This window comes from Spermophilus citellus (genome assembly GCF_964194105.1).
Source record: "Spermophilus citellus genome assembly, chromosome: 4".
Lineage (NCBI taxonomy): Eukaryota > Metazoa > Chordata > Mammalia > Rodentia > Sciuridae > Spermophilus > Spermophilus citellus.
This window is the reverse complement of record NC_138185.1, coordinates 150,641,487-150,665,557: the sequence shown is the minus strand read 5'-3', so window position 1 is coordinate 150,665,557 and position 24,071 is coordinate 150,641,487. Positions and strand designations below refer to the sequence as shown.

The following is a 24,071-nucleotide window of genomic DNA, read 5'->3' as shown; positions in this document are numbered from 1 at the left end:
ATGAAAAATAAGCTTTTCTTTTCTTAAAAAAAGAATTATGTTGTTATTAATAACAGACTTTATCATGGTTACCAGCCATAGCAAGTTAATAAGTGACATATCCAAAATAATATCTCTAATAATCAGATAACCATTGTTTCTATATTCAGTGAAGGAATAAATAGAAATTCAGATTTGCAAATACTTTTAAGGTCTTCTTCCTTTTAAAGGATTCGTGCTAATGTGATTGTGTTCACAATCTGTTTTCTGATAACATGAGTCTTTATGGATACGTGTGTTTTGCAGCAGATCCGAACGCCTTCTCCTTTCTCTACAAGACATGTAATACCCTTGTTTTCTCTCCTCTGTACTAACTTTCTCATCAGCATCCCCCAAACACATCCTCAAACCCTCTTGGCCTTACCTTTGGCCTTCATCATTTTGACCTATTCTTCCTGCCTTACATGTGATCGTCCATCCCAGCACATTCCCCAACATTATGCTTGTTTAGAAACGGGATGTGAGGGATGAATGTTAATGGCACTTGGTTAAGAAAAAGAAAAAAAATGCTGCTTCTTTTTGCACATGGATTTGCATCTTTAGAATTTAGTCACCCCAAGGAGAGGTCTAAATGTTTTTCTTCTCTTTCTCTCTTTCCCTCTCTTTCTCTTTCCCTCTCTCTTTTTTAAATGCACAGCATGAAATTATGGATTCAAGCTTTCTGGGCTCACTAAAGGCTCTGGTTAAGGTACTCGAAGCCTTTTGCATGGCAAAGAGGTTTCAAAAACCTGACCACAGCATCCTGGCTGGGCTGGGTGTACATTTTAATCTTGATGGTAAAAGAAAGTTGTTTGGATTTTATTAAGCCCTTTTAAATCTGTGTAATTCGTTTACTTAAAAAAATAACCATAAGTGAGTGCAATAATTTTCATGATCTGATCTAATTAATTGTGACTCTGACTTCACTTAAAAAAAAAAAAAAGAGGCATCATTCTCACTCATTTAATAAACAGGCCTTACACCCTTCTCCCCGATCTCGCCTCTGGCTGAGCATTTATACCGTCATCTACACAACCCAATTTTCCAGTGCAGAGCACAATTCCCTTTTGATTTCCACTAATACCTTCCACGGCATCAAATTCCAAAACACACTCTTTCTTGCCCTTAAGAAATAGAGCTATTACTTTGTGGTACCATAGTTTGTTAATCTCTCACCATGCAATGAGCGTTCCCCCCCCCCCTTTCTGTGTGGATGGATAAATCAGCTAACTATACAGCACATCTGGCTCACTGTGTGGATAGAACCTTCCTTCCCACTTCTGCTTTTACTGCCACCTGGGAGGGTGGGGCTGGACTGCATGAGCCCAGTGCCTCCTGCTTGCTCTCTCTGACACTTGCCAACTGACCCTTCATGCACTGTTGCTGGGCCTTTCTCTCTTCTTCCTCAGCAGGGACTTGACTGAGCCCCTGTGGCTCAGGTTCCTCTAGGAAACCCCGCTGCACATGTTTTGATCTCATTTTCTGGATATTAGACCTCTTGTAAGGGAAAAGCATCATCCTCACCTTGTAAGGGAAAAGCATCACCCTCCACCATGGAACTGGGACCCACCTGGGTGTCTGTGGAGCCAGGTCAGCAGTGCTAAGATGAAGCCCAGGGGGAGGGTGGGAAGGAAGCGAGGTCTTTAGATGAGAAGCAAATCCAGCCCAGAAAGAGGCCCCAAGGTTTGTTTATAATCTCTGGGTGACCTGTGAGCAAATCTGTAACTGATCACATGCTGCCATTGTCCTTGTGTCCTTTCCTAGTGCTGTGTACATTCTGGCCACATCCTCATCCTTCAAATCCACCCACAGGCTCCTCCCACTTAATGGTGAAAGATAGCAACTCAGGCCTACGTGACTATATCCATCTTCCCAAGAAGCAGAGCTCGGCAGCCATTTCAAAAGACAACCCTGCTGCTATTATAAAAATAGAAGAAAAAAAATGAATCCATAAACAACAATAAATCCTTTTACAAAAACCATAGTATGAAGAGAAGTTCTACCCAAACTCTTTACACATTATGTACCCTTTAAAATTCTTATGTAAACAATACACAAATCAAAGTTTATCTGAAATTTTGCTGGAGGGAATTTCTTCCTTCTTGCCCCTGTTGCCATTTGACCTTCTGTGGCTGTTTCAAGCGGGGCCTCAGGGAACCCAATCAGGGGAAACAGAAACAGGTGAGCCACCATCTTGCTTTGGTCGCATGGGTCCACCATCTCCTTCTGTGGCCTGACTGGGAAGCCAGGCTCTCTAAGAGGGCTCCCCAGGTGAGGGCTTCTGCCTCCCTCTTGTGTCTCTCATCTCTTTTTCACAGCAGCCATCCCCACCCCTTCCATCCAGGAAGCCATTCACATCCCTCCCCCACCCCCACCCCTAGTCCCACCACATTTCCCTAGAGACTCCTCTCACCGGGCACACCAAACCATCCCATGACAGAAACAAATGACAACATAACCAATCCCAGGTCTACTGATATGTTTACAAGGATGACCTACGCTCTCACAAAATCAAAATGGGCGAGGGACCAGGGGAAATGGGCTGCAAAGTATCTTGGAGGATTCTATGCAACCATGAAGATGGCTGACACTGGACCCGCAGCAGTCGATTTCACGGCCAGCGCGGTCACTCTCATCTTCAGCTTCTAGATTGTGGAGGTCCGGTCAACCCCGTCTGGGAAAGAAAGGATATAGGTGAGCGAAACAGTTATGTGTTGGCCCTGTAGCACCAGTGCCATGTGCATTGGGTCTCCCAGTCTCTGAGAACAGATAAGGGCTTCATCATTCATTGGCAATTCCACTCAACATCTGGGGGACAGTTTTTGTTTTTTTGCCAGGAGCCACATTGAGCCTGGGAGCCAAGATGAAAAGACCCAATCCCTGCCTCTCTCAGGTACTCACATTCTAGGCAAGACACAGACATGAAGAAAGACAATGGTATTAGGAGTGATACTGGGTATAAAGGACTATGTACCCAGACAGCAGGAACATGGAGGAACAATGTTTAAGTTGGCCTTGGAAGTCAAGGACCTTTTCACAGAGATACAAAATGACTTTCGTAGATGGTGCTGGTAGAAGTGCGTGCCTGATAAGGAGGATGCAGGAGAGGATGATGTGGAAAGGCCCTTGGCACATACATAGGTATGAATGATGGGTCATGGTGCCATGGGGCTAGGGAACGGGTTAGAGGTTTAGGATGAAGGATGAGGGGCTGAGTGGCAGGAAATAGGTCTGAAACACCAGGCAGGGGCTGTAGTAGACGCCTCAATGGACCTGCATAGCTCCTGTCCCTTTCTTTGGAAGCATCTCCCTCTCTCACCAAGTCCTTGATGAAAGACTGAGAACAAAGCAGTTGTGGTTCTGTTCACCACCACAGCTGAGCTGGATGGATCTGACTTAAACTGATCCAAACTCTCTGTTTCAAGAATCTGGTCATAAATCAATGGAAATGTAACTGATGTGACACAGCAATCTGTATACGGGGTAAAAATGGGAGTTCATAACCCACTTGAATCAATCTGTGAAATATGGTATAATAAGAACTATGTAATGTTTTGAACAACCAACAATAAAATAATTAAAAAAAAAAAAAAAGAATCTGGTCAAAGGCAGAAAAACCAGAGGATGATGTTGTGAGCACTTGGAGCTGAAAAAGCCTGTAAAATTGTGAGAGGCAAGGCCATCCAGGACCTGCCTGTCTGCATTTTAGAGAACTGCAGAACTCAGGTGCAAAGCAGGGGATGTTAGAGTCTGTAAACAAGTCAGGATGGCGCCTGGCATTTTGCCAGAGGGAGTGGTTTATGAAGTAACGCCAGCGAGCCATTAAGTGTGGAGATTCCTTATTGGTTGACTGCTGTATCTAGTTTATGTTAATTAGGATAAGCTGTGTGGAATGTATAAATACCTCTGTTGTCCTACAATAAACGGCTCCCCTCCTGCTGTATCAATGTACACAAGTTGTTCGTCAACCCTCGGTTAGTTTGCTGCAGCCGGACTGGGGCAGATGGTGGCCTGTGCGGGGAACAAACCCGCGACCTTGGCGTTATCAGCACCAAGTTGCTGCAGCCAGACTGTGGCAAGGGGACATGCACATCAGAGATGAGAAGCCATGAGACCGACAGACAGCAGGGGCTGCGATGGCTGCCCAGTCTTTTTTCAGTCATCTGCTTACATTGGGTTCTAGAAATCCCCAGAAGCAGACCCTCAGGGTCTGTGTACCATGAGCAGGAGCTTGGTCACAGCAGTTGAGGAATTTTAAGCAACAGTATAAGAAGCTCTGATTTTAGAATAGCTTCTTTGGCAGCTGTGACTGATGGTCTGAACCAAAGGACAAGACCAGTGGTTGGAAAGCCAGTTTAGAGGGCCCAACATTGGTCCATGTTGGATGGAGCCAACTAGGGGCTTATCCAGTGAGGAGAGAGAGACGTGGATTTGTCATCACAGGAAGTAGAAAAGACCATTCAGTGACCACTGGTGAGGATCGGGGAGCTGCCAAGTGCCCCCCTGACTGCTGGTGTCTAAAGGTCAGGCAATGGAGCCCCATCTAAGTCCCAGGGTAGCAAAGCTGACCTTCCAAGATGGAGCATCTTTAGTCACAGGCAGGATGAGGGTGGGAGACAGGAGCAGCAGAGTGCTCCAGGGAGAGTAATGAGCCCACCTCTGGGGTTTCCCGGTCTCTTGTTGGTGGTGCCAAGTTGGCAACTCTGCCAGTTAGAATATGGAGGAGAAATGCCTCTTTGAAATTTTTGCTGGGGTCATTATAGGTTCACATGCAGTTGTAAGAAACGGTCTAGAAGGACTCCGTGGATATCTTGCCATGATTTCTCCATGGAGACAATTTGCAAAACCATAGTACCATAGTGTAAATGCCATATGGACAATTCATTGATCTTAGATTTCCCCAGTTTTGCCTGTTACATGCATGATATGTATCTGTTACATTCTGTACAGTTTTGGGAGAGATTTTTAAAGGAAGGAACAAACCCCTGGGGTATTCAAAGCATTGAATCACCAATCCTAGTGGCTACAGATATTAACCTCTAAATAGTAACTTTTTACCTTCTGTGGTGTCAACCTGAGCCTGCCTTTTGAGTGGTGGCCCTGCAGTGATCCTGGGAGAAGAAGGGTGTGCACATGCCTGTGGGTGTGTGCAGAGATCTCTATGGTTGGTGGAGTCACCCCTCTCATCTCTAAAGGTGCAGTGTACACTCTTGCTGGGGCTCATGGGCTACTCATCAATGCCAAACCTTCAGAGCTATAAAAGTGTGGAGTTGGAGACATGGAAATCTGCATGCACCCACCACCAAGCTGTGTTTTCATTGAATTCCAACCTCATGACTCATCATCCAAGGACTATGATTCTCATCTGCAGGGAAAGCACCAATCAGTAAATCCAGAGTATTTGTAGTTGTTCAAGCAGTACACTCACGACTCCAGGGGGCGCCATTCAACATCATAGGTTTTATGGTTAGTATGACGTTTTCCAACAAATGACAGCTTGGTGGCTTGAGAAAGTAACTTGCACAATCTCCATATTGACCGTGTGTGGGGCTGGTAAGTCTCAAGAGTGGGGTAAGTGGAGAAGATAAGAAGGAATAGCAAGGTAAACTCCAGAAAATCAAAGAGTGGACCATGTCTTCTTCTCCATGCATGATTCACTGCAGACTCAGCTGGGAGGAGCCTTGCTTTTGTAGTGGTGGGCATGCCTGTCCACAGCGTCCTCTGCAGGAGGACAGTGGCCAGGCTTGGCATTTCATCTTACTGATTTTCTCAAACCACTGACCGGGAGTGAACCCAACAGAGCTTGAAGAAAGCTTCAAAGACTCACAGACCAAGGTGGCAGGGGCAACCTCTCCATTCTGTTGGAGGGGCCTCAGGTGAGAAAAGATGGAAAAGGAAGGCCAAAGAGAAGAGTGGCTTAGACTGGCAGCAGGAGGGCAGCAACTCCTGGAGGAGACCATGGAGACCAGAGATGTCAGCATGAAAGGATGGGCCCCTGGGGCCTATGGACCTGTCATGCTAGAGTGGCCTTTCTGGGATATGGGGTCTCAGGAACTTGACACCCTCCTTCTCTATTCCTGAGTCACAAGTAGGGGGTACCTCTTTTATTCTGCTTTCCTCTCCCTTGTCACTTGTCTTCCAGTGAAATGACTTCATTTGTTGGCATTCTGTCCCCATCAAGGTCATCTCCCCTGGCACCTGGCAGGGGCCAGCCAGCAGAGGGATGCTGTCATAGTGGGAGGACACATTGCCAGTGTGCCCAGCTAGGCCACCCTGAACTTAATTTGCATCCTCTGTTCAGGAAACTGCTTACAAGGCTTCCCACCAGAGGAGATTTATTGGGAAAAAACACAGCAATAAAAAAGTTTTCATCAATTAACAAGATGAAAACATTAGCAAAAACTCATCAGTTCAGAGAGGTATTCTGTAAAAATGGAATTATGGAAAGGAAAGGATTTCCTAAAAAAGGAAATATTTTCAATGAAAACCCCCCTTTAAGAAAAGACCATTTGGGGCTGGGTGCAGTGGCACTGCCTGTAATCTTAGCGACTCAGGAGGCTGAGGTAGGAGGATCATGAGTTTGAGGCCAGCTTCAGCATCTTAGAGAGGTCCTAAGCAACTCAGCAAGGCCTTATCTCAAAATAACAAGTAAAAGTGCTGGGGTGGTAGCTCAGAGGTAAGTGCCCTTGGTTCCAATCCCCAGTACCAAAAAAAAAAAAAAAAAAATACCTTCCAAAAATGCAGGTGTTTGAGATACATCCAATTCTAGGGAAAAGGTCAGTTCTCTTTGCTAACTCAAAGGCATTAAAAGATGGAGCCGGGCTCCTCACCTGTCAGCCATGTGGGGCAGGAGAGCAATGGGCTGATCCTGCCTGACCACCCAGGGTCTGGAGGCTTCCCAGTGGAGAGCTCCAGTAGGGCCCTGCTTGGCAGACTTGCTCACCATTGGCTGTCCTAACTCTGGCCTCATGGATGCCCTCACTACTTCCTTTAAAATAAAACAAACAAAAAAACTCCCCCCCAAAATCCTTTAAAAAAATCTGAGTTAATTTGCATATTGTAAATTTCACCCTTTTAAAGGTTATATTCCCTTGGTTTTTAGTGTAGTCACAAAGTTATGTGACCATCACTACTATCTAATTCCCATTACCCACAAAGATATCTGGTACCCATTAGCAGTGGCTCTCAAATTCCCACTTCCCCACAGCTGATGGCAACACTCTTCTCTCGGTCCCCATGTAGCAGCCTATCCAGGACATTTCATATATATGGAGTCATATAGTCAGTGGCCTTCCTTCACTCAGGTCTGGCTTGTTGCACCCAGTGTCAAGTTTTCAAGGTCCATCCTTGCCATGGCATGAATCAGTACTTCTTTCCATTGTATGGCCATGCTGCATCTTATTGGTCCAGATTCGTCTGTTGATGAACTTTGGTGATTTCCCATTACTCACTAGGGGCTGCTGACTCCTTAGTAAGGCAGAGAGAAGCTGATGGCACCTCCTGTGGGGGGTGTACTAGGGATGACCCCATGAGGCTTTGAAACTTCTAGGATCTGAGCAGCCAAGGAGAGAGCAGTGATTTGTAAATAGGGTTCCATGGAACTCGAGAGGAGGTCACAGAAGGAGTTGGGCCTTTTCACCACCTGTTTTGTCTGAAGCCCTGTGAGGTCACAGTGGTCCCGGTACCCAGGTCAGGTGGGTGTAGTCCCAGGCCTGCATTTTGCTCCATACAGAGCATTTGTCTGTTTTACATTTGGTGTCAAGACAAGAGTGGGTTTGCTGTTTGTAGCTAACAGCAGCCTTTGGGCCTACTGCAGCTAGGGGACAACCACGGAGCCTCTAGGTGTGTGGACAGCCCATCTCTGGGTGAGGTAAGCATATCTAGGCTGCGCAAGGCTATGGGGAAGTCCCATGGGTGGCCTTTCAGCATCTCTGTGACCTAGAGACTCTCAGGAGGGTGGCAGAAGGGGGTGGACATTTCCTCTCCTTGGCCTGCCAGCAATCCACAAATATGCAGATCCACAGAAAGGTGCTTGCTTGGTACCAGGAGGGTGCCAGGGCCTCCTGGACAGCTATGAGGAGGTAGGCTGCGGGCCAAACCCATGGGGAAGCACCGCTGCCTCGGGGAGTGCCTCATGGTACCAGGACTGCACCCTGCAGCCTATGCTTCCATCTTGGCTGTGGACACCCAAGCCATCCCTGTCACTCGGTGAAGGACAGCTCAGATTGCTTGGAGCTCCAGGAGTCATGCAAGCCCTTTTCAACTGGGGGATATAAAAGCAAGCAGGGATCTTTGTTTCAAAACTTCTATTTTTAGAGCACGTTGGGATATGCTTGGCCCAGACTGGGGGATCCAGTGCCGAGAAGGAAAGCATCCAGTGCTGTGGGGGATGTTCCTGCTAGAAGCCACATCGTGTGTGCCTGACTCCTCCCTGAGTCTGGCTGGGACAACTGTTGTGATGGGTTTCAATGTGTCCTGGGGGAGGAGCCTCTGGGGGCTGGCTTTGGTCTATTTGGTTTCCAGGGCCCTGACTCACCTCCCAGGAAGGGAGGGGAGCGGAGCATGGTAGGCCACGTGGCGGGTGCGGCCAGATGAGGGTCCAATAGCATGTCAAGGCTGCTTTCTCCCCATTTCCTGCCAACTCTCCTTGTCCCCTTCCCCAGAGCTGCTGCCAGAGTGCAGATGGCAGATGGCCACAGTCATCCCGGTACATAGTGAGGAGGACAGGAAGGGAGGACACTCACCTCCCAGGGCATGCTCGGTCATACTGAGGCACAAGGACTCCAGCCTGTTGTTGATGTCAGGTTCAGTCACAGGAAGCTGGAATTCTGCAAGGACAAAGGGTTATGTTGGTGACAGAGACATTAAGGACAAGGAGAAAGTATGCATGATGCCACATGCCAGGAGGAGACTCTGGTGTGCCTCCCAGGGAGGACTTGGGGACCTTCATGGCCAACATGAAGGGCACGTTACATTCAGGTTCCACCAACCTCTGAGCTGATAGACACAGAGGCCACTGCAGACACAGGCAGCTGGAAGAAAACTGGTGGCTAAAAATAGCTGGTCAGAGTCATAGTCTATCACTCCTCTCAGACCCCTCCAGCGGCTTCCTATCAGAGTAAGAGCCAAACTATGGCCTGCAAGGCCCCACATGATCTAGTCTCTAGTTACCTCCCTGTCCTCATAAACTCTCCCCTTCCTTTTGCTCCATCCCAATCTCTTTCGACCCCAGGGCCTTTGCACTGTGTTCCCTCTGCCTGGAATCCCAGTTCACAGATCCTCATGGCTCATTCTCTCCCTGCCTTCATAGCTTGGGCTCAGAAGGGACTTTATCAAGAGACAGAGAACCTTCCCCTGCCACACTACCCATTTTCTCCTGCTTTTTCTTCTTTGTAGCCTCCACCAACCTCAGACATATTATGGATTTTCCTTCTGCCTTCCCCAGTAGAATGCTTGGGTCATCAGAGCAGGACTTAGCCCTTCCCCCTGCTTTCTTAGGAGGAGCAGAGTAGGAGCCTTACTTCCAACCTTATGAGTACCTCTTCTGAGTGCCAGGTGCTTCTGAGATGCCAGCTCCTGCCCAACAAAGGAACTGCCCAACAAAGCCCAGTTCCCAAGTGGGCCTCTGAGAGGCTGAACCACTTATCCATCAGGGCTAGTTGGCTAACATGGAGCTGGGACAGGACCCGTGTCTGACTCCAGAGTCAATGCCCTCCTGCCTGCCACAGTGACTATGGGTGGCTGTCATCATACTCAGCCTCAAATACACTTTAGCAGGAAGGGCTGAGATGCCTACTCCAAGGGCACTAAGGGATCAACTCCCACTTCTCTAACATCTGGACCCTCTCCATCTCCCCAGGCTTGGAGCTTACCTCTCCCGAGTGGGAGAACCTCCTCCTCTTTCTGGCTAGGGACCCACTGTCAGTACCTTCCTGTTCCTCATCCTGCAGGGTCCTTGAGTGTTTTTAACTACCTGGGGGAATCTTGCAACAGCCATAATACTTTCCTGTCTCTCTCCATCCCCATATACCCATCCCTGGCTTCTGCACAATTCATACATGTCTGCTGGTTGGTGAAAACCATGCATTAAGAAATAGAAGGATCCCAGCGACTCAGGAGACGGAGGCAGGAGGATCGTGAGTTCAAAGCCAGCCTCAGCAAATGGCAAGGCGCTAAGCCACTCAGTTAGACCCTGTCTCTAAATAAAATACAAAATAGGGCTGAGGACGTGGCTCAGTGGTTGAGTGCCCCTGAGTTCAATCCCAAGTACCAAAAAAGTCCCAGAAGGGTTGTTGGCATGCGGTATGTTCCAAGTGATTAAGAAGTCTCAACACTGTCACAAATTTCCTATGTGAGCTGGGAAACTGATCCCTTTCTTGGTCCTTTAGTTCTAAAGTGGGAAAGAAAAAGCATCCTGGGGTCCAAATTTCAGGGCATTTCCTGGCTCCTTCATTTGTCCACCAGGGGGCACATGGGACCAGAGGGGGAGAAAAGGATCCCACTGAGGTTGGCGGTTTGGTGGGATAGGAAGTTCAAACCAGTGGCCAAACCAAAGTATTTGTTTTCTTTGATTAACTATATATTAAGATCTTTCGCAATTTGTGTTTCCCATTACCAGCTAATTCAGAGGCAGATGTCGTTTCCGTTATTTAAAATTCTCAGAGAGGAGGCTGGCAAAATGGATCGATATGAGAAGCCCTGGGGAGCAGACCGTGTTCTGTCTGCCATGAGTTCCAGCATGGATGGGTTTGGAAGACAACTGGGCCAATTCCTGAGTGGATGGAGGCCAACTGAGCTTCCAGGGAAGTTGGGAGCCAGAAAAAAATGGCAGGAGTATCTCTTGCCCCACCCACTAGTTGCTGCGAAGAGCAGGGCTGGGGCAATTAGATAATCCCAGAGGGAAGAATATTTTTGTATTTTCATCCATTCATGTGAAAATCATATGCATGCAAAAATTAGCAGTCTTCAGGGTGTGAAATCTATAAAATAGAAACACAATTTTATATATAGCTAGTTAGCAAATAAGAAAAAAAAAACAAACCTCAGCAATTATAGCCATCCATATGCTCATTGTAAGATTTAGTTTACTCTCTAGTGCTCCCCTTTAAACAAACACTGTGGAGAGATTTGGATAAATAAAGATGCTCGACATTTGGAGAGGAGCGTCTCAGCTGCAGGATTTCTTGCCAACATGCAGCAAAATGCCATTTTCCAAGCCTGGGACTGAATGTTCCAAAAAGGGGGCTGAGAAATGCAGGGCTCTCTGCTCCAGCATCTCCAAACCTCCGTGGCTGCTCTTTTCAGTGGGGAGTTGGTATTCTTGCTCTCTCACCTCCGGCTCTTCATGCTGACGCGCTAGAGAGCTGTGACCTCACTACTCTCAGGGTGGCTCTTAAAAATTCTAAGTCTTGGGAGAAGCCCATATGTTCACACTGCAGAGTTTCCTAATAGTGTGACTTTTTAATTGTGTATTTGATAAAAACAGATCCCTGGCTTCTTGCCATACACTTAAGACAAAGGAAGACTAGTTGGATAGATGACAACTTCCATTTCATACTAGAAACCCTCAGTGATTTGTGGCTTGAGGGACAGAACCCTCCACAAAGCCCTAGAGAGGCATTTGGGCAGTTCCTGGCCCACATAAACCACCAGGCTGCCTCTGCTATGGCTCCTGCAAACCTGAGGGCTTCTCTTAGTTATCCAGACCCTGGCAGACATCGCTGCAGGTCCTTGGTAAGGCAAAAGGGAAAGGTGCCTCCTGACTGAGCTGTCTTTGCTGTTGTCCAAAATAGGTCGATTTCTTTAGCTTAGGTGACATCTCTAAGTATAGGCTTAGCAGCCTCATCTAAAAATCCAGAATCTGAAATCTGAAACTCTATGCTGACATGATGCTCCAAAAGTTTGATTTTGGAGCACTTCAGATTTTAGATTTTTCAGATGAAATGTTTAATTGATAAAGTCTGTGCAAATATTCTAAAAATCAAAAAAAAACTTTGAGATCTCTGGTCCCAAGTACTTTTGGATAAGGGACATTCAACCCATATTAGGTATTCTTTTCCTGACCATTAGAACATTCTAGGATTTAGTGAGGATTCTTAGGGTCAAGGTCATGGAAACTTAATTGTCCCTTTTCAGAAGTCCCCTGGTTTCAAGGCCCAGGGTCAAGAGGAGGCTGGAAGGGAATAGCTCCCCCTCCCTAAGAGGTGCTGCTGTGGAATCAATTTGAAGAGCATATGAGGCTTGTCCTTGGCAGACACTGGCCGCCCTTGGGCTGAGTGTTATGTCCATGGCACCTACTGTGCAATTCTGCATTGTTCTCTTCAAGGCACTGAGGCTGAGTGTAAGAAGCCAATTTATCTAGAACTTTAGAATAAGCAATAGGCTGGTTGTTTTGTGGAAAAATCTTTAGAACCCTACTTTTTTTTTTTTTTTTTTTTTTTTTTTTTTTTTTTTTTTTTTTTTTGCATGTGGTTCTGTGCAAGGAAAGGGTGAGATTTCCAGGATGCAGCCCTGTGAGGCAGACCAATCTTCCCTTCTGATATTTTTGCTTTGAAGCCTTCTCTGGGTCTCTCTGTACTTTTCTCATCAGTCCCCCTGGGTCAAGGAGCCTGCCTCCATGGTCTCTGAGCACCGTGCTAGAGTCACTCCAACATCCTCTTTGACTGGATCCCAAGGGCAACTGAGTCTGGGTCAGCAGGACCAGAGCTGCTTCTAAAATAAAGGATCAGCCTCCAAACAAGTTCCAAACAAATTTTCCAGATGGGAAAGTACCCGGCCTTTGCGAGGAACGTGGCATTCTCTGGAAGTCACCCTTTTGTCAAGCTTGCATCCCCTTTGGTGAGTGTCTCGGATCTTGTCCTCCTCACTCGGGGAGGTCCAGCTTGGTGTTTCTTACTCATCCCAGAGGACAGTGAGAGGCAGTAACCCTGATAGCTCTCCTGGTCAGTCCTGGGAAACACCTGAAGCCTTTCCAGGTGGGGAGAAAGCAAAAAGTCAGCTGAGATGATCTCCAAGGGATCCTTGAATAATGTGGAGCCAGGAAAGAAGGAAGTGCCTTACAACACAAATCCAAGCAGGACAACTGATCCTTGAAACACAGCTGGGGGCCGGTTCTAGTCCCCAGTCTTCTGTGTTATTCTTTGGAGATATTTTAAATCTTCCACACTAGTGGAATTACTTTTAAGTTTATAGAATCCAGTCTTCCTTAGAATGCACTGTATGCTACATGATTTGCCCAAGTGGTTTAAAATAGATGCCTTGAAGACATCTCAGGGCCAGGAGGAAAACACTACCTCCTTAAAGCAGTTTTTCCAGTATTGAATTTTGGGTTGTTATGTGTCTTTATTTCATTTTGTGTTCACTGTTACTTCTGTTAGTGTAACAATAAGAGCTACATTCTTGTTTTCCTGATTTCCAATGTCCTGATAAGGCATTTCTTTTTTTCTTTTTCTTTTTTTCCTTCACAATGCTGGGCATCAAACCCAGGGCCTCATGCATGCTAGGAAAACACTGAGCTACATCCCCAGCCTCTGATATGACACTTGTAGTTTCTGGTCCTAGCACCTAGCCACAAGCTCCCAGAAGTCTCTATAGTTAACTGGGTCAAGCTGCTTTGTGGGGAAGGGCCCATCTCTCTATGATGAGCTTTGTTTGGGCCTGGCCTAGTGGTTAGTATCTGTGGAGGCTCCTGCTCAGGATGCAGGAAAAGCTGTCTTGACAACACTGGTTTGATTGGCAAGGGCACAGGATGTATTTGGAGCAAAGGCTGAGGAGGCACTGCTATTTGCAGAGACTTTCTGCAGCCTCTTTTCCCTTCAGTGAGGGATTCTGGGTCCTGGCCATGTCCTGCCTCATCCTTCATGGCCACATCCCAGAAGCTGCCACCTAGCATGGTGCTGAGTGTGTGGGGCAGAACTTGGAGTGGCTCCGTGGAGTGCTCACCAGTTTATTTGAAATTTGCAGTAGCTTTGTTCCCATTTTTTGGCCATTATTAGAAATGCTGTAGTTCATGAAGGCCTGGCTGGATGTGGGCTTATAATGCTTGAGAAAGGGATAATTTTTTTTAAAAAAAGAAACCTCAAGGGCTCCAAAGTTCTAAGTCCAGTATGCAAAGCAAATTTATTTAGAGACTTTCAGATTACTACTTTGAAGGAAAACTGAAGACAAACTGGTCTATATGATTGCCTCTGGAATATGGGACTATGGGACAGGTAGGGGAAGGGATACTTTCCTCATAAGTCCTGTATTATTTGATTATTTAACTATGAGAACAAGAGACTTTGTGTGAAAAGGGTGAAATGATCATAAATTCATGGTTCTCCCTGAACATGGCATTGCTCTTAAACAGTGCAGGAGAAACAAAGGTCCAGCCCAGAAACCATATTAACAGACCCAAAGTGCTCAGGGATGGGACTCCTCTCAGGAAGTAGACTGTTTGGGCCTGGTCTTCCCAATTAAGATGGGGAAAGTACACCAAGAATAAAGAGGAGGGGGGACTGGAGACTAGGCAAAATGAGGCAGGAAGGAAAGAACAGGTGAAGAAAAAATTGAGAAGGCCATAGAGCATTAAGGATTGAAGATCAGTCATCTCTGCTAGGACTCCATGAGGCTGAAGGACAGCTAGGTTGACCACTGGGATTGAGGCAGGGTAAGGTGTTCATTCAAAATTAAAGATCTGCTCATGTCCAGGATATCTTTAAATTCGTCCAGATTTTCCTCCTCCTTCTCCTCCTCCTCCTCCTCCCCTCCTCCTCCTCCTTCTCTTCCCCCCCCTCCTCCTCCTCCCCCCTCCTCCTCCTCCTCCTCCCCCTCCTCCTCCTCCTCCTCCTCCTCCTCTTCTTCTTCTTCTTTTGTGGTGCTTGGGAATTGAACCCTGGTCTTGTGTCTGCGAGGCAAGCACTGGTACCATGAGCTACATGCCCAGCCTCTTTTTAAAATTTTATGTTGAGTTTTGGGTCTTGCTAGGTTGTACAGACTGGCTTTGACCTTGTGATCTTCCTGCCTCGGCCTCCTGAGGAGCTAGGATTATGGCATGTGCCACCCACCTGGCCCAGATTCAATGTTACTGAGAATGAATTATACAAAATTCTGCATGAGAACACAGCATTGGCCTAAATGACCCAGAGGGAAGGCGTCCACAACCCTCCTAAAATGCCTACAAGTGTTGTAATAGAAAAATAAAGAAGGGGAGGGTGGGGAGGAGTTTTAAGCAAGAGTGAGCAAATGAGTTTTAGAAGTCAAGGAGCAATTTTTATAGCAACGTGGTTGTTGCTTCCTTTCCTGACATGCCTTTTTCTGGGGTGGAATCTCTCCAACATCCTCCCAACCAGCTCACCACTAGCCTGCTTCCCCGTTTATACATTCCTGCCTGAACCAGAATTCAAAAATCTCCCATCTCTAGCAATTAGAGAAATAAAAAAAAAATACCCCAAGATTTCATCTCACTCCAGTCAGAATGGCAGCTATTAAGAATACAAACGACAATAAATGTTGGCGAAGAAAAGGGGGAAAAGAAAAGGCACGTTCATACATTTCTGGTGGGACTACAAATTGGTGCCGCCGTTCTGGAAAGCAGTATGGAGATTCCTTGGAATCTGAATGGAAATAACATCTGACCCAGCTATCCCTCTCCTCAGTTTGTAGCCAAAGGACTTTAAACAGCACACTACAGTAATGCAGCCACATCAATGTTTATAGCAGCATAATATCTAAATTGTGGAACCAATCCAGATGCCCTTCAGTAGATGAATGGATAGGGAAAGTGTGGTATATGTACACTCAGCATTAAATATTACTCAGTATTAAAAGAGAAAAATCATGGCATTTGCAGGTACATGGATGGAGTTGGAGAATATTATACTAAGTGAAGTAAGCCAATCCCAAAAAAACAAAGGCTGAATGTTTTCTCTGATATGAGGATGCTGACTCATATTGGGCATTGGTGGGGAGCATGGGAGGAATGGAGGAACTTTAGAATGGAGGGAGGGGATGGAAGGGGGCATGGGGGAAGGAAAGTTGGTGGCATGAAATGGACATCATTACCCTAAGTACATGTATGAAGATCCAAATGGTGTGAATATACTTTGTGTACAACCAGAGATATGAAAATTGTGCTCTATATGTGTAATATTTATTGAATTGCATTCTGCCGTCATATATAAAAAATTAGAATAAATAATTTTTTAAAAATCTCCCATGAATTCCCTATTGAGATGGGCCAGATTCTGTGCTTTTCAGCTTATATTCAAAGTTGTCCCCATACCTCCCATCAGGACTATAATCTACAGCTGTCTCGGTCTGCTTGCTGCTACTCTAGCCAGATCCTTCAGCCTAGCCAGGGCTTCTGGGCCCGCAGTGACACTGTACCTGTGCAGTCTTGCTCCTGCCTGCTATTCTGCCTGCTCTTTCTACCTCTTCACCCTCTGTCCCCTGAGGCTCCGCTCCATTTTCAAGAAGCTTCCTTGCCCAGTTGGGGCCACAGACACTTCCCTTTCTTGGACTCTCATGGGACCTGCCATGCAAAAGCACTTCTACTGCCTAGGGTGGCGTTTTCCTACAGGTATGCCGGGGTGGGGGACATCTAGATAGGTTTATGGATTGCTTGTCTCATAAGAGGGGACAGCTTACAAGGAGAAAGGGTTCAAGGAACTGTTGGATTTGTATCATTCTGGCTACCTTGTTTCAGGAGGCGTGATGATTCAGTTGAACCAGCCTGAAATGGACCAAGTCATGTTCTTTAACCAAGTTAATGGAAAAATACTTCTCATCAAGGCAATCCTGAACCAGTTCAATACGATGGAGTTTTCTGTTTCACTCTCACTTTACACACACGCACACACACACACACACACACACACACACCCCCTCCAGTGATATCTCTGGCTTAATCAATCTAGAAATATGAATAGTATCAAAAATATCCCCGTCAGATTGCAAGTGACTCTGGGGCTCCATGTGCTGGCTCCCGGCCAAGCAGCCGCTCTTCCTGCTGGCAAGGCACAGTTTAAAAAAGGAAAGACTTCCACAAGCTCAGAATGCGTGGTGACAGTCGAGGCTAAGCCCTTTCCAGCTGAGTGCATGGGGCATCTATTCTGGCATCCTGGCCCCCGCCCTGTGTCAAGGGGGGAAGGAAGTGAGAGATCAAGGGCCCAGCCCTACCTGGCTGCTGGAACATCAGCATGTTCTGTGGAGAAGTGTGGACAGGCAGCGAGCGGGTCCTTTGGACGGAGCTGTGGGTGCGGCTGGGCATGCTGTTGCTGCCACCGGGGTTGGCGAACCAGAGGTTCTAGAGAGAAAGGCAAAGCAGGGCCTGTTAGTCTAGACACTCTGGGGAAGAGAGGGGTAGCAGAGCCCCAGGCAGAATTCAGGAGGCAAATGTCCCAGGAGAACTCTCCTAAGTTCTGGAGGAGAGCTGGCAGGCAGCCTGGCCACCTGCACATTCACAGGGAGAGGGTGTAAGTTCCATTCATTGTATTTCCCCACTTGCTCACTCCCAGGCCTGGCTCTAAGCTTCTGCTTAATCTGGCCACCTCTCTCCCTCACTATCTCCAAAACTTTTTTTTTTTTTTTTTTTTTTTTACTCCATGTGTTGCTTTTTCCTGCCACTTTCCTAGGAACTGGGGGAGTTCTATAAATGTTTGCAACAAAGAGTACAAACTATTTCAGGCTTTCCTTTGATTTTTTCCTTTTGAGTTACTTACAATTTACTCCACAGTGAGTGGGAGAAAAAAAAAAGAACCTCTCAGCTGGCAATGCACTGGCCCAACTCAGCTTTGTGTATTTGGGCAGTGATATCCCCTTGATCAGGGGGGTGGGGACAATGGTGACAAAATGGGGATTTCTCAGACCCTGGACTGATTCTCTTTGAGAGGGAATCCACCCATCTCTCCTAGAGTGGTTTTCCTATTTTTAAGCCAATCGCTTACCCCTTAGTTTCACATGAGAACTCAGAGCCTCAGACCTGCTTGTCTCTCTCCAATCTCAGTGCCAACCTGCAGAGCCCTCACAGGACTGGGGTCACAGGCAGAAAGTAAGGGCAGGGCTACGGGACAGGTGAGTTCTAGATCACACAGCAAGGACCTCTGAGCAACCTGGCCTTCACCATCTGGGAATGTGTCCACTCTCTTGCCAACAGCCTCTCTCAGAGTTAATCTGTGAAATCTCCATCACAACTGGGGCCATGACAAAGGAGCTGTTTGTCACACATAAAAAGGTAGAGAAAGCTCCTTAAATGTTCAGGGTCCTCTGGAACCTGGACCTGAGAGGTGACAGATCTGTTGGAGTGGGCCAAGGATTAAGGTAAAGAAGAATTAGTTGGGGCACATCTCTCTAAAGGCCCTCATCTGCAGGGTTCCTGAGGCTACAGTATACAGGGCATCTCTAGCTCGGCCATGGGGTTGCTCTGTCTCCCAGAGAAATAACCTGAATAGTGCTGGTTGCCTGGGTGGCATGGGCTTAATCATCCCTCAGCTTAGCTCCTGGACCTCTCTCCCGACCCTGGATCATCTGGAGGGAAGTCCTGAAGTCTCCGGCTCTGAGCCTAGCCCACCTCCCTACTCCCCGGGGCAGGCAAACCTGTCTTCCTTGTTTCATGATGGTAGGGTTGGCTGCGGTGTGGCGCTGGTTGGAGCTGACGAATCCACTGGTGCCCAAGAGGCCTAGGCGGGCAGAAGGGACATTCCGAGAGGGGATCTGGTACTGGCGTGGGTTCCGTCTGCCCATTCCACCGCCCACAGAGCCAGCCGTAGGGAGGGAGTTGGACTGCCCAAAGCCGCGACTAGAACAAGGAAAAAGAACCAGGAGACTATCAATCATTCTTCAGCCTTCCTAATCTCAGGCTACCAGGGGTCTGCTCACATTTTGATAGGTAAGAGGTCTGTGGGGGGCTCTGTGCTGGTGAGGGTCTAGGGTGATAGCACATGACCTGTCCTGGCACTCATACATGGCTCTACAAGCCTCACCGCAACCTTAAAAGTAGGTCACTATCCCTTTACAGCCAGAGGTATGGAGCTTCATTTTGTAAGGGCCACAGAACCAGCAGGGGGCAGTGCTGGAGTATGAGCCGGGATGGCTGAACTAGGCACTGTCCTGCTCCTTCCAAGCAGGTCTCCTCCAATGTCTGGTGCTGTGGACAAGGGCACAGTGCCTTTCAAAAGGCCACAGTGCAAGAAAGTGGCAAAACCAGTACCAAAACTCCTTCCATCATACTATGGTCCATTTTCCATCTTGCTCTCTCTGCAGCAGACTTGAAGTTCAAGGGAGGCCTGTGAGCCCTGCTGAGTTGTAAGCTCTATGAGAAAAAAGTGCCTGTGCTTCTCAATCCTCATGATTGAGAAGTGACCGTATCAGCTTCTGCCATTGGAAATGCTGGTTGAAGGAATGAGTCTCTGCCATCATGCTTGTCCCAATGACAGAAGGGGAAGAACTCCTAGGTTGAGAGTAGGAATATGAGATGACAATGTGTCTAAGTGCCCTGGATATAGGACACCCACGTGCCATAGGCCCTCCTTGTGGTGTGGGCCTTGCAACCCAGAGGCTCCAGGCTTCTCCTTAGTCCACGCAGGAGGCCGCTCCGGCTGGGCCGGGTGAGCTCAGCGCTGAAGAACTCATTTTTGCCACCATGCCTCAGATTCTGGGAGGTTACACAGCAGCCAGCAGGGTTTCAAGAACCAGCACATTCTTTCCAAGAGAGTCAGCCTAAGTCGTTCTCTATGGTTTAGCAGAGATGCATTATCTCCAAAGACCACTAGATGGAGTAGACTTGCATGTCCAGCTATACTGGGGAGTTTGTACCAAGCCTGTGAGGGGACTCCAAAGACAGGCTTGACTTAGGTTAGCTGGTGGAGGAGGGGGGCCACCAAAGAGTCATTTCCTGAGCAAGAGAGCTGTGTGTGGAAGTGTGTGTGTGTGTGTGTGTGTGTGTGTGTGTGTGTAGGAGGAAGGGTCTTCTGAGTCTGCAGCACAACAGATCTCAGAAAATGTTTCTCTTCACTCTAGAATTCCAAATTTTCCTAGGGATAGATGGGGCAGGGAAGAGAATTCCAGACTTGTGTGTTTCCACCTCTAGGCTTTTGTGGCCAAGGGAAGTATTCTAGATTCTGGTCAGAAGTTCATCTAAATGTGGAGGATGACGATGCTTGGGGGTTCTTGATCTCTCCCCTCCCCACCTTTTAAAAACATCAGCTCAGAATTTTTTATCTGAAAGAAGAAATTAGGGCCAGGAGAGGTAGAACTAATTTCACATGATAGAGACCCTCTGTGGAGGGAGGACACTCTGAGGTAAGTGACAGGTGGAAATAAGGATCAAGTGGGTTTTTCATGTGTTTGTTTTTGTGAAAATCAGTCCTTTGGTTTCTGGAGTCAGAATTTTGGCCACCTGGTAGATGATTCAGTATTCTGCTATGATATTTTTCCTTATTTAGTGTGCATAGCTTTTTCTCACTTTCCTTTTTTGTTGGATTTTAGAAAGTTATTTCATATGCAAAACACAGCAGTCAATGAGTGTTGCTAAAATGATGTGTGTTTCCAGGAAGGCAAGGCTGTTCTTGAGCAATATAACAGCGGAGGATGCTGTTATGGGACAGCCACCAGAGAAATGAGGGACCTCGGGACTCCTAGAATTAGGTCTCAGCTGTTAGGGAGAGGAGAGCTGAGCCCAGAACATTCTGGGAGTAGGATGTGATGATGGGGGAGAATTCGACTAAACTGTCATTCTTCAGACCCTGCTACAGTGTCCTTAGTAGGTTATGACAAAGCCAGGGTTGCCGCTGCTGCCAACTGAATGCTTAGGCTACTGAAGATCTCTAGGCTTAATGAAATAATCATGCTTTCTGGGGAGAGAATGCAGTGACAAAACTAAGTTTTCCTTTCTTATTCTCCTGCTCTGTGCATCTGTGCCCCTCCTTCTCTGTCTTTCTAAATTTGATTTCATTACCTTGAAATGCATGAAAAGTCTTTGATAAAATAACATTAATAAGAGGCAATTAATTTGGGATTTGTGATAATTCAAGCAGGGGCTGGGCTGCAGTTACCCTCACATTATTGGAGAAACAGGTCTTCAAAACAAATTAATAGTATAAAAAGATCCCAGAGGAAATACTTAGGAGAACAAATATTTTTCCAGGGTTTTAGCGACATCCATCTACAATTGATGATTGAATTCATTCTTTCATCAAATCAAGAAAAAGAGGACCATCAGGACTCCAACCTGGCAAGCTTTTCATTATTCCAACCCAAGCAATAGCTAGTTAATACTCTGGATGGTTAAGGTTAATGCCCCTGCTCTGTCCCGAGAATCAAGGATGTGGATCAAGGATGAGCAGGGCTGGCAGAGGCAGAGGATGAGACTTTAGGGAGAAGGAACAAAGAGCCTATCTTTCACTTCGACCTCTGAAAGTTGTCTTCTTGGATCTTGCTTCCTTGGGGCCTACAGTTGCAGGCAGGGTCTGGAGCCTCCTTTCCCTTACTTGGGAGAAGATGCTGCCCTTAGAAAAAGGGAGGATAAGGAGCAGGCCTTGCGTTTCATCTGGGTCACTGGGAATCCTTAAGAGCACAGAGGTGGTCTAGCCCAACCCAGCAGGGCTTGGCAACCCCAGATGGCTTAGGGCCAGGAAGCTGGCAATAGTGCTCCTTTCTGCATATCGGCCTCAGACCATGAGAGTTGCCTGGCTCAGCAGTGGTGAAGAGCACTAATCCAGGGCTGGCGCTGTCCTGCTTGGTCCAAATCCTGAGTGCCCCTGCCTACCAATGCATATGTAAATTGGGGTTAATAATAGCAGCTCTATCTCATAGGGTTGTTGCAGGGATGAAATGTATTGATATTTTTAAGTGCTTGGATACCACTTGGCACATAGTACGTGCTAAATAAATGTTTGTTTAATAAATAACAGTGCTATATGCTGGAATGTGATAACACTTTCATTTTAAAATAAATAGTTCATGAAGACTTTTGCAAACTACAGCTGGCCTTACCTCCCTTAAATAATACAAAACAGTGATGTTTGAAGGCACACTTATGCAAATAAATGTCCCGCATTTTAACAACACAGAGCTTCTATATATACACTGAGAAATGAGATGCCTGTGCACCTAACAGAACCTGTTAGTTGCAAGGGAAGACATTATCTGTTCATGTTTTTGAATGTAAATAGAATGTCGATTCCTTTCAGGATGTTTGTATTATCACTCCCCTAATTCCCAACGAGGCCCCTACCATTGTTCACGCATTAACTCACTCCCCCCTCCCATTAATTTCTCCTGTAAGTTTTCATTCCAATTCACTTTTAATATGCAATTTTGGATTCCTCAACTTAAAGTCATATTAAGGGAACAGGTTCTAAAGCACAACCAGGCTTATTTTTAACTGCATCCAAGAAGCTGAAGTATTATGAAAAAAAAAATCAAGAATGGTACTGCTCCACTATTAGACTGCAGCTCAGACCAAAATAGACTAGCACTTGGGCTCTTCATCCTGCCACCAACTATAATTAGCTTGTCTGCAGCTAGAAGGGAGATAAAAAAAATTGCATACCACTTAAGGTACTGGTAGAAGAGCCCATTTTTGTACTCTTAGACCCCCTTTGTGGATCAAGCACCTGTGTTTTGCTGGCATTCATTAAGTCGTACCCACTCTCCCTTCCCAGGCTTGTCTAGACTAATATCATTCTAACAATGTAAATTGAGTTACAAAAGCTCACATTCAGCTCTTCTTCTGGGAATGCTCTCCCTAACAGCCTTTTCCCAGCCCCACCTGTTTAACGAATGCGATTTGGAACTCTGGAAGTCCCCACAGGGAAGGAGTGACGCCCTGCCATATTCCTGCCCCAGGAACAGAGGCAGCCCGTGGGACCCCGGGGAACCACTGTGTATCACAAAGAGTGAAATCCCAACATACTTTCTTTGCTGTCGATATCCTGATATGTCTAGGAGGGTTTTCCGAGGGAAAGACCGAAAGAGCTTCTGCACCTGCTGTTTCCATGACAACAATCTTTTTTTCTGCGTCTCTGTGAATGCCTGCAGAAACAAACAGGACTTTTAAATGGGTGACGCAGCCTGACATTAGAGGGAAAAACATGCAATTAATAAGAGAAAACATCAGTGTCTCTGTGGTTGCCTTTTCTTCACCTGTTTTCACCCTGGTCCAAACAACCGTTTAATTTGGGAGCCACCTGTGCTGAAGATTCAAGTTATTTGGCATTGGAGGCACCTGGTAAGGTCCATGCATTAAGCTGTTGACAACCCTCATTTTTGGCTGCATTTCTGGCAGGTGGTACCATCTTCCCCTTCTGAAGTGTGGACTTGTCTCTGAACCCTACTCATTAACCAAGAATGAATTGCAAAATTGATTGTTGAATACTCCGGCTTTTGCAGGCTCCCTGCATTTTCATAATCAATGGAAATTCTAAACCACTCCAAAAATCAATCTGCTTGATGGTGTGTGGTGACCCTGGAGTGATCTGTAGGGCTTCAGAGAATGGAATAGATGTTCTGCGTTTTAGAGCTTTGCTGAGAAATCTCTAGTTAAGCGGCTCTATGCCCTACAGAAAGTCCCAGGGCACCTAAACCTTGGTCATAGTTTAGGAAAATAGGTAGATATGATGCCCTCTCAAGTCTTTCATAGTAAAATTAGTGTGTATGGATGTTTGGCCTTTGGCCCCACAATTTGTATCTATATCATGTGTCCTTTTATATAAAGTCTTTGCACTCACCACAGTCCAGTGTCATGAGTCCCCAAATGCAGGGCCTCTCAAATTCACACTATATTAAATCAGCCAAGGAGACTATCAAATGTAGCTTCCTAGGCCCCTTCCCACACTCCAGAACCTCACTGAATAGAGTTGGAAGGTTTTCAAGGGAGCTTGAGTTTGGAGCAAGTTCCCTGGAGATTGTGCAGGTAGAGCGTGGACACATGGTGGTCCTAGATGGCGAAGACCTTACTTAACATACACCATTCAAGTACCTGGAACTGTGGCCTAGAACGCATGTGGTGGGGAATCCACCTGACTTGACCTCGCAAAGTACAGCACAGGCCCCTCCATCCTGATTGATCAGCAGTA

General features: G+C 46.7%; 1 protein-coding gene across 3 annotated transcripts in view; it reads right to left on the bottom strand.

The window, feature by feature from the left end:
• Positions 1-2,480: 2,480 nt before the first annotated feature.
• Positions 2,481-24,071, bottom strand: part of SAMD4A (sterile alpha motif domain containing 4A) — a 206,588-nt gene continuing 184,997 nt past the window's right edge. For all 3 annotated transcript variants that reach the window (XM_081290934.1, XM_081290933.1, XM_081290935.1), the window contains 5 exons: positions 22,910-23,028; positions 18,592-18,793; positions 17,176-17,302; positions 8,763-8,846; positions 2,481-2,692 (listed from right to left, as the gene is read on the bottom strand). In XM_081290934.1, coding sequence (XP_081147060.1) covers positions 2,664-2,692; positions 8,763-8,846; positions 17,176-17,302; positions 18,592-18,793; positions 22,910-23,028 — 561 coding nt within the window. In that variant the 3' untranslated portion in view covers positions 2,481-2,663. The remainder of the gene's footprint in view (positions 2,693-8,762; positions 8,847-17,175; positions 17,303-18,591; positions 18,794-22,909; positions 23,029-24,071) is intronic.